The sequence below is a fragment of the Notothenia coriiceps genome, unplaced genomic scaffold (genome assembly GCF_000735185.1).
Source record: "Notothenia coriiceps isolate Sejong01 unplaced genomic scaffold, NC01 NC01_scaffold00028133, whole genome shotgun sequence".
Lineage (NCBI taxonomy): Eukaryota > Metazoa > Chordata > Actinopteri > Perciformes > Nototheniidae > Notothenia > Notothenia coriiceps.
In genome coordinates, this window is record NW_011360834.1 from 973,091 (window position 1) to 983,864 (window position 10,774).

General features: G+C 39.5%; 2 protein-coding genes across 2 annotated transcripts; one reads left to right on the forward strand and one right to left on the reverse strand.

The window, feature by feature from the left end:
- Window positions 1-979: 979 nt before the first annotated feature.
- LOC104958012 (ERO1-like protein beta) lies at window positions 980-6,015 on the reverse strand. Its single transcript, XM_010785707.1, has 4 exons — window positions 5,849-6,015; window positions 3,260-3,379; window positions 1,345-1,428; window positions 980-1,039 (listed from the first exon to the last, which is right to left on the reverse strand). Exons 1-4 carry the CDS (start codon window positions 5,921-5,923, stop codon window positions 980-982), a joined length of 339 nt encoding a protein of 112 aa, XP_010784009.1. The 5' UTR covers window positions 5,924-6,015.
- A 2,360-nt stretch (window positions 6,016-8,375) lies between these two features.
- Window positions 8,376-10,774, forward strand: LOC104957968 (E3 ubiquitin-protein ligase TRIM21-like). Its single transcript, XM_010785648.1, has 2 exons — window positions 8,376-8,547; window positions 8,739-10,774. The coding sequence occupies exon 2, from the start codon at window positions 8,741-8,743 to the stop codon at window positions 10,388-10,390; it is 1,650 nt and encodes a 549-aa protein (XP_010783950.1). The 5' UTR covers window positions 8,376-8,547; window positions 8,739-8,740; the 3' UTR covers window positions 10,391-10,774.

Sequence of the window (10,774 nt, forward strand, 5' to 3'; positions counted from 1 at the left end):
CTGCAAAATCTAAATGTTCTAGGGGGAGGCCCCCCAAACCCTTCGTGCCATTTCGTCCGCGCGCATTTTTCAGGGCAATCTCTATTGGGCTCAGGGCCATCTGTAAATTAGCTTAGATGGCCCACAGGGCCATCTCCCAAAATCCTTAATGTCATGCACTGTGAACACAGGACACACGTGCAGAGGTGAACACAGGACAACATTAGCACGACCAGTAATCCTACAAGCTGTCATCCCTACCCTCCTGACTGTCAACCCTGCAATCTAAGCTAACTGAAGACTCCATCAGTAAGAACATTACAAACCAGTAACAGCCACTTTTTAAAGAACACAGAGATTGAGTTTGATGCTCAACATATATATATATTTCAGGTATTACTTTAAGCCTTTATGATGAACCTCTCCACTTCCAAACTGCACGCTCATCACATACTGCTGAGGTGGCAGAGGAGTCGGGTTTTCTTTCATCTCTTGTCGCTGACTAACAGCTTCCCAGCCGACGGTCAGTGAAAAACATTCGACCTCGACTGTTACAGATGTCAGAACACTTCTGGGTCATTACAAGACAAACACCAGGCCGCGAGCCAACTCAGTCTGTGCGTGGAAACTAGCAGAGCAGATAAGCTGAGTGCTAGGAGAGTAAAGTGTGTGTGTGCGTGTGTGTGTGTGTGTCTGTGTGTGTGTGTGTACAGAATCAGCTAATGAGACAGAAAGTGGTGGAAAAAGCCCCAGCTGGTGCTAAACTCCATTTGGTTTTCAGTCCACAGATAAAGATAGTTACAAAGTTAGATTCACTGCATTGCATATTCAAACCAACGCTGAGTTGATCTGCTAACAAGTATATTCTGTGACTACATTCTAGTGGAAGTACACTTCTTCTGTGCAATATATAGATTTTCTTTTACAGCTCAATGTTGTTTTCCGCTGTGTTTCGAGCTGAGAGAACAGAGATAACCTTTTTAAGTTTCAAACCCATCATTTATCTTCTCAGTCTCACCTTGTTGTAGTTCCCAGACTTGATGCCCACTGGGATCTGGCTCTGTAAAACAACACAGATATCAACAAATAAACAAACAAAATCAATAAGAAACAGATTTAACATTATTACAATTATCTGTGTTTTAAAAAGCATATATGTTGTGAAACTAAAGTAATACGCAGTAAACAACTTAAAATGAAAGTACAGGTAGAAAAAAAACATGACGATGACTTCAGGGACCTAAAATAAATCCAAACTATTGCTTAAAAAGTTGTGTTAATTCTTCTGTGTGTGTGTGTGTATATGTATATGTATATGTGTGTGTGTGTGTGTGTGTGTATATGTGTGTGCGTGTGTACACTGACCTCTGGACAGGGCTCCACATGGCAGTCTTTGATGGCACAGTGTCCGTCGTTCGGCCAGAAAGGACACGGTCGCTTCAAGTTCACCTGAAAAAATACAGAAAAACCTCCACATGAGTTCATGGTGCTTCGTATCAGAGGAGATTTGGCCATGCGACACAGAAAGATTACATTTAAATCCATTATTATTTAAAAAGCAGGTTCTCATATTTGTTTTCTAAGCAATAAGTCTCTAAAGGCAGGTTATACATCCCACATACTTACTTAAGCGAGAAATAGCTTTTTTTTTATATTAAAATACATGTGAAGAAGTCAGATTCAAGTCAGATTCAAGTCAAGTCAAGTCAAGTCAAGTCAAGTCAAGTCGTGTCTGTCTGTCTGTCTGTCTGTCTGTCTGTCTGTCTGTCTGTCTGTCTGTCTGTCTGTCTGTCTGTCTGTCTGTCTGTCTCTCTCTCTCTCTCTCTCTCTCTCTCTCTCTCTCTCTCTCTCTCTCTCTCTCTCTCTCTCTCTCTCATCAGTGAACCCTTCTCACAGTAATATCTCTGATTGTGCTCCTCCTACAACAGCGTGTCCTCTTCAGCGAATGCTAACATAACATTAGCTCGAGCAGCTACACTCACTATGTGGCATCAGACATGACGTGCCAGCAGAGTGACATTCTTAACATAACTCGGCAGCAGTGGTATCAGAACATGATTTTACTTTTGAAGGCTATGATTACACTTAAGTATTAAGGACTAACGTTTAGTAACTTACTTTAGTTTTAGTTACTAATGTAACCTCTCGTTTAATCTAAGGTCAATTTGTTCTATTCAAAATGTGCATAGCCTAGATGTTGACTTCTTTCCCATTCATTCTAATAAGTGCTAAACCAGACACTCAATTAGCATCTTCCTCAGAGCATTCAGCCCTCTTTTCCTCCTGTGGCACCAACAGACTGACTCAAACAAAGCTTTTTAAATATGTTTTTCCAAAGGATTTTCCTGGATTGATGCTTTGCTTCTGACGATCTGTTCATGTGGCACATTATGTCATCAGAGCAGAAGGTGTTATCAGCGGTAGACGGAGCAGAAGTGTAAAAAATAAAGCTATAAACGTCACCAGAGGATAACATGGAGGTTTGAAACTGTAGTTACAGTATTCACTAAAACACACTTTCTCTTGCAATAGTTTGAGTATTTCACAATATTTCAGTCATCCTTCCTGTTCTGCAACAGGATCATAAAAACAGCTTTATGTGAATTAATAATAAAACAGCTGTTGTTGTTTTACGCGACGCCTTTTTTTGATGAACTAAGCCTTTTGACAGACCTGCACCAACCTGAATATCAGGGCGTGTCCTCGGCTGGTTACACCAGCAGACGCTGCCACTACTTGAGAAATGTTCTCATGCGATAATGTGAGAATTTAACGTCTCTAGAGTCTTTTTTAAGGACAGCGCAAAACTGGAAAGTGAAGGGACATCATTTACACAGATTTTCAAAAGAAAAACTAAATGTTTGGACGAGTAGATGATTGATTTGAACTGATTTTCAACGCTTATATGTCCTCACACATCCAAAGTGTATCGTTTTTCTTCTTTTTACAAGAAGAAGCTGATCACTGGACTTTACAGTAAACAACCACATGCACAGAAAACACAAGTGACGAGAAAGGGACATCCTTGTGAGCTAGTGTCCCTTGAAGTAAACAAAAACAAACAAATAAGTTAAATAAGAATTTGATTTGAAAATGTTTAACTTTGCATGAATTTTCATATTTACGACTTCTTAAATCTGATGCTCACCCCTTTTATAATATAAAGGGCAGAAGTTCAGACATGACGTGAGACGTTGAGTCGTATTTGAGAACTACTTCCTTCTTTTACGCTTTTAATCCCGAGTGCTGATTGTTTTTACAGAGAAGTGGCAGCTCTTACTCTGTAGTATCTGAAGTAGTCTTTCTCCGTCAGCCTCTTGATTCGAGGGTAGATCTTGAAGTTGTTGAAGACGTCGATGCTTTCAACGTCACAGAAGCAGTCGTCCAGGACCCCCGTCAGCTGGAGCAGAGAGAAACACGGATTACTGAGTGACATCACACATGAGCAACAAAAAAGACAGAACAATGACCCAAAAAAGATCTTAGATCCTGAGCAAGTTTTCAATTTCTGCTTCACTGTCTTACTCACTAATGTGTCTCCGTTCATTAATTACAAATAGCTGAAAGCTGTCATAGGGAAAGCCAATGACAGAGTTCAATTAGCCTGAAGTGCACACGCTAGATATAAGTGCAGATAAAGCCAAGGTGGTCATTTGTATTATTAGATATCAAACTCAATTCTACATGGACTGGAATCTAAATCACCTGTATCCTATAGAGTTACTTTTTCAATTAATCAAGATGAGGTTGAATAATATGTGCATTTTTAGCTTTTTAGCTTATCTGTAGATATAACAAATACATCATTATTACAATAAAAGGTGCCACAATTTTATAAAACAGAAAATATTTCCAAACATGACATCGTTGTAATCTCTGAAGGATTCAAACAATCGATGAAACAACATTACACACACAACCACACAGACTATAACACCCCTTGTTGTTAAATACCATTGAACTATGTGCAATATATATATGCCGTTAATAACTGTGCAATATATACCTGGCTGCTAAATCTTCAGAACTGTTACAGGATGTGTGTTTTGTAAATTGTGTATTTAAAAAAAAAATCTTTAATACTTTTGTATGCATGCTTCTTAGGTAACATTAAGCCGTCTTTGGCTCTTTTCTGCTGTTACAATGTAGCTGCCCCCCCTGTGAGACGAATAAACGTATTCTCATTCTGAACATTAAGGATATTTGTATAATTGTGTCAAAGATGTATTAGGCTCTCCTTCTGCTAAACACTAACAACTCCACTGGGAAGCCACTTTCCCCTTTTCAGAGCAGGAGGCCCGCAGACACACAGGCTGTTGTCTAACTGCACTGCCATACATAATACATCCACCCCCTGCTGTGTGTAAGCGCACAGGGCTGTGTTACCTGATCCCAAACAGCTCATACAAAATTCAGACCTCCCTCTGATCATCACAAAGGCTACACCTCAATCTCCAGATTAATGTGTTTGACCAGAGGAGCAACTAAACAACCAGAGTTTGAAATCTGAGGAGAGTTCGGTAAACAGAGGGAGGTATTAAAGGTGGGGGCGTTAACACCACCCTGTTGCAGTTAAGAGGCTTTGGGTTGTCTTATCGTTTAAAGTTAGCAGTAACCAACCACCACCTGTAGCTTTAATCCAGAGCACACACACCTGGTTTAGGGGGCTAAAAAACAGCTAACCTGCTCTGAACACAAACACTGTTGAGAGGGCATTTTTTTTAACACGTCATGTTTTTGGTAGGTTTTGTATTATCACAATAAACAAGACAAAATTTAGAAGCATTTTTCGTATTAAACTGATGATTTCTTTCTTGAAAACAGACTGATAATTTGTCCATTAAATGTAAGAAAATAGTGAAAAATGACCTACAGCCCAAGTCGACATTAAAATGGGAAAGTATACACATTTCATAATACGACTATCCAGGCCAACATTCTTAAAAAGGCACTAAAAACATTAAAATAAATACTAAATTATGTTTTTCTTAACAGAACCGACAACTTTTTGCCATCACAGATAGGACACACATCTGTATTAAAAACAACCAACAATCTTAAATGATGTAATCATACGTCCCCTTGCATACATAAAGGAAGACTAAATACATTTAAATATCAACATTGTGTGAATTTTCTCTTTCTCACATGATTATTATTTTTCTTAGATTTTTTTTTTTTTTCTTTTATCAGGCGATCTTTTTTGAACTATTTACAACAATAGTGGGCACAGCTTGTTCAAGGTATAAATATTACAAAAGATACACCAACATACTGTGACTATACCTCCTATATTGTGGAGAAGTGATACATGAGGTAGTCGATTCAGAGCTTTGTTAATGGCTCTCTCGGTTTAGTCATTTGCATAAACAGATTCACTTCCTAAAATGACCATATCAGTGTTTCCCCATGTGTTGTTCCCCCAGGTGCTCATTTAAGTAAACGTCACATCACTGACAAATATGTATGCCTGGAGGGAAGGTAAATCCAAAATCGAAATCTCTGTATAATAACTATGGCTAGATGTTGTTTATTTTAAGTGCCCAATTCAATATGTAATACATTATAATTAGGCTTGGTTTTATATTGAAGAAAACTACCAAGGAAATTCTAAGAAAATGATTGAGCTGTAAATTAAAGCAAATTGTCTAGCTTTAAATATCAATGTTTTAAATGTGAAATGAATGTATTAGACCAAATTAAATATCAGAGTATGACCAAGCATATGGAGCCACTTGTCTGCTATTTAATACAACAAGAATAATACGGCTATGATCTTATCATCTACTTATTGAAACATTATGTCTAGTATTGTATTATACAGACACATCTGGGAAATCTCAGTAAAGTATAGCCACATTAACCAAACCTCTGTGTGAAGTTGTCCACCGAGCAGTCCACTGAGAGCCACGAGAGGCAGGAAGAGGCAAATCCCTCTCAGCATGCTGTTTCGATATCTCTACTTCTGTGTTCTAACTTCAAATCAAAACTTCCTCTATGCAAACTTTCAGCCCATATGTCACAGCAGCAGCAGCAGCTCTGTCTGTGGACTGAGCTGTCATTACAAACCTTTCAGTGCCAATGCCAACCCCCCCAAAGGGCCCCGCCTCCAAGCAACCAGCTGTCAACAGTAAATCCCGCCTTCTCCACAAGCGCCCTACTATTGTGTAGTCCACTTCCGGGTCGGAAGCCGTATACACCGTTTGCTAGTAGCGGGGCGAAAGACTACAACTCCCACGAGAGGACAGAAGACGGGAGCTATGCCTCAGCCAATCACGTTACACCACGCTTTTCTACTTGCTAATAGAAATAACATCAGTTCAGCAGAAAATCCACAACATAACAATTCGATTATAACACTTCTATTTGTATGTATTGCTTTCAATAATTATCCTATTTTAATTTTAATTTTAAATCCTCGAAATAGTCTTCATACGTTTTAGAAAAAACGGAAGTTAGGTAAACCAGGAGTAACGCAGTAAATACAAATCAATTATTACATAATGTGACAGTCACTTAATGAGTTTCAATGGGACGTGGACAAACACTATCTTTCGCTAGTAATTCTCATTTAGGAGATCGATAAAAACATTAAAAGAAAAGAGAGCAACGTCGTTGCTATTTCCCAACCATGTCTGTAGTTTCCGGAATAAATAAAGACTACGTTTGTATTTGATTACTGCTAGAATATATATAAAAAAGATTGCTTTAGTGTCACTTTCACACACGAAGAGATATGGAGATTTTTGCTTCTTTTTTTCATGTATTTAATATTACAGTCAGAAAACAGAGTGTTCTTTTGACAACAGATTAAGAGTGATTTGATCTGTTATACATGCAAAATTAAAGAATTGAGACCAGTAATGTTAATAAATAAAAACCTAAACAAATCCTACATCTTTTCTTCCTGCTGTTTTATTCCAGGATGGAGACTGTTGCTGGTTTACTATCTTTGGTCTCTTTTATATTTACAAAATGTTATTTCCTGCATCTCCATTCAATGTATTTTTTATGTTTTGTGAAGCTACGTTTGTATTTTATTTATTTTTTTATTTAGAGTGACTTTCACACACGAAAAGAGAAGGAGATTGTTGCTGCTAGCTTGCATCACACACACTGTGACGTCAAATTAAGATGACAGCAGAAAATGCTAGAATATTTCCTGAATGGAGAGGCTGTGTCGTATTGCCACGTTTAAAGCTTTAGAAACCAAATACACAACCTTTATATCATCGTTTGACACCGTTAATGCCACACAAACACTGTTTTAATGTTACTTACATGGCAGAAGCAGCTCTGGTCCTGGCTGTCTGGAGAAGGAGAAGCTTTGCTCGGTTGCTCGCTTTGCTGCGTTTTGGGTTTTACGCTGCTGTCTTGTTGAAACCAACCCAAACAAACAAAGTTCCCGAATAACAAGGCCAGCAGCAAAACACCAAACGCTAGTAAAGTTGCTTTCCACATCATTCACTGTGCTGGCGGTGGGAAAAGAAAGACAAAACAAGTATCACTTCTGTCAGTTGTCCTATGTGTGTGGCGACTTTAGTACCAACGGTCGCTAGCTGAAGTTAGCATCCGCATGCTAACAGTGGCTCTGAAAATAAGAGCGATTGAGCGAACTGAGCAGCCCGGTGTTTGAAGAGCCTCAGACGGACATTTAGAGGTCCAATTGCCCTGATATAACCGGAGACATTGATTTAAGATGATACATAACTGGAGAAGTTTATGTGTACCAGGTTCCCCCCTTAGCATCAAGTTAGCAAAACAACACAGTGGCTGAAACTTCCGGTTAAACATTTTCCAAATAAAATACCTGTGATAGTTAATACGCTAGGCTACTACATGAAGTTTTAACTTCAACATAAACTAAAGTACAAAGTTAAACACATACAATACTTTTGGGAAATAATACAATCATCCAAAACACCATAAAATACCAGAGATTTAATGAAATGTTGAACTTTTACGCAAAAAAAATGTTATGTCATCTTTGTGTTTTTTTTACTACTGGTTGAACAAAACAAGAAATCACAAATATCTTAATTTAGAGGCATTGTAAAGGACGTTGCTCACTGTTGTAAGATGTCTAATAGACACATTATCGAGACAATAATCAGCATATATATTTTTTAGGCTAAGTGTATGTGTGCATTGAGGACAAGAACTGAGAGTTAAATGTTGTAATGTCTACACATACTCTGGCAATAAAGCTGACATTGAATCTGACAATACATCTTGGTTGTTCATTATAAGGATGTTATGCTGACGTTTGATTAGTATTGAGCAAATTGATTGTGAAAGCGTTTTATTTTGAAAATGGAGTCTTGTACTCTAGTTGAGGCTCATGTGTTTCCCTCCTGTGGCCACCAGAGTTAAGATTCACTGAAGAAGGGAACATACAGAGGTGCTGCAGGAGGAGGAGCAACACAGGTAGCTTCAGTGTAGCATTCCTGAAGTAAAACGCATTGTTGTTCGGAGCTGCAGTCAGTCAAGGCATGTCTCTGGGTTTTCTGTCTGACGAAATATTATACTAAGTTCATCAGGTCTTCTCAACAACTTACTCTAATACTGGTGAGTGCAACTTATAATTAACTGTGTTCCACCCGCCTTAACACAAAACTAACAGCTCTATAAAAGCAGGAAGTAACATTTCCGAATGACATGGTTTCACAATGTTGAAATAATCATGCTGTGATATATTTTTTTAAACAAATGATAGGTGTTAACTTTTCACTTTATATTACTTTGACTTCTGTTCTCAGACATGTCTTCTGTCAGCTGCCTGCTATATGAAGATCAGTTCCTCTGCTCCATCTGTCTGGATGTGTTCAGGGATCCAGTCAGCACACCATGTGGACACAACTTCTGTAATACCTGCATCATTGACCACTGGAATAGTAATGACAAATACCAGTGTCCTATGTGTAAAGAGGCTTTTGCCACAAGACCAGATTTGAAAGTGAATACTTTACTCTCTGAGATGGTGGCTCAATTCAGACAGTCGGCTCAACAGAAAGCCAGAAACAGCCGCAGCAGCAGCTCAGAGCAACAAGTCTTCAAACCAGGAGAAGTTCCCTGTGACGTCTGCACTGAAACCAAACTGAAGGCCCTAAAGTCCTGCCTGGTGTGTCTGACCTCCTACTGTGAGACTCACCTGGAGCCTCATCTGACAGCTTCAAGCCTGAAAAGACATCAGCTGACCGACCCTGTGGAGAACCTGGAAGACAGGATGTGTCTGAAGCACGATAAACCTCTGGAGCTGTTCTGTAAGACCGACCAGACATTTGTGTGTCTGCTATGCCATGTTTCAGACCACAAGATGCATGATGTGGTTCCTCTGGAAAAAGAATATGGAGAAAAGAAGGTCAAACTGTGGAAGATAGAGGCGGAAATTGAGCAGATCATCCAGAAAAGACAACTGAAGATTCAGGAGATCACACGGTCAGTCGACCTTGGTAAAGAAGATGCAGACAGAGAGGTAGCAGAAGGTGTTCGGGTCTTCACTGCTCTAAAGGATTCTGTTGAGAGAGGACTAAACGAGCTCATTCAAACGATAGAAGTGAGTCAGGAAATGGCACAGAAACAGGCTGAGGGTTTAATCAAAGAGCTGGAACAGGAAATCTCTGAGCTGAAGAAGAGAAGCTCTGAGGTTGAGCATCTCGTACGCTCTAAAGACTACCTCCATCTTCTCCGAAGCTTCCAGTCCTTTAAATCTCCTCCCCATACAAAGGACTGGACAGAGGTCAGTGTCTGTCAATCATACGAGGGGAATGTAGTAAGAAATGTGCGCCAGCTGGAGGAGACAATCAGTAAAGAGATTTTGAAGCTGCTTCCTGTGGCTGAGCTGAAGAGGGTCCAGAGGTGCGCAGTGGATGTGACTCTTGATCCTGATACAGCACAAGCTGAACTCAGACTGTCTGATGATAAGAAAGAAGTAAATCATTGTGGTGGGAAGAAGAAGAATCTCCCGGACAATCCAGAGAGATTTACTAATCGTACTTTTGTTTTAGGAAAGCAGGGTTTCTCTGCAGGCAAATTCTACTATGAAGTTCAAGTTAAGGGGAAGATAAACTGGGATTTAGGAGTGGTCAGAGAGTCGATCAATAGGAAGGGAGGAATCTCAATGAGCCCTCAGTATGGCTATTGGGCGATATGTTTGAGAAATGGAAATAGGTACAATGCTCATGCGGACCCTCCAGTCGGCCTCTCTCTGAGGTCTCAGCCTCAGAAGGTGGGGGTGTTTGTGGATTATGAGGAGGGTCTGGTCTCCTTTTATGACGTAGATGCTGCAGCTCTTATCTACTCCTTCACTGGCTGCTCCTTCAAAGGGAAACTGTTACCGTTCTTCAGCCCCTGTAATAATGATGGTGGTAAAAACTCTGCACCTCTGATCATCTGTCCTGTCAAGGCCTGACCTTATCATGACTACTTTATAGAACAATAAAAGCGTTGACAACGGTACATATAGTCATTAAATGCGTCTTTAACCTTTCATATCCACATTGTAAATGTGCACCAGAAAACATTTCATAGCACAAAAGCAGCAGAAAATAGGATGCGAATGGGTTACAGACATACCAAAAACACAAGCCTGGCTGATCCATTTTAAAATTAAAAGTATGTTTTGTTAATTTTTGGTAAGAAATGCTAATGTTTGTGAGGTAATGTGCAGTGATGTGGTCAATAATGAAAAAAGAACACGCCCTATACACACTACTTGTAAGACACTTTTATCCAAAGCGACTTACATACTCAATACTGTGGCCAATCACCACAGGAGTAATTTGGGCTGAAGTGT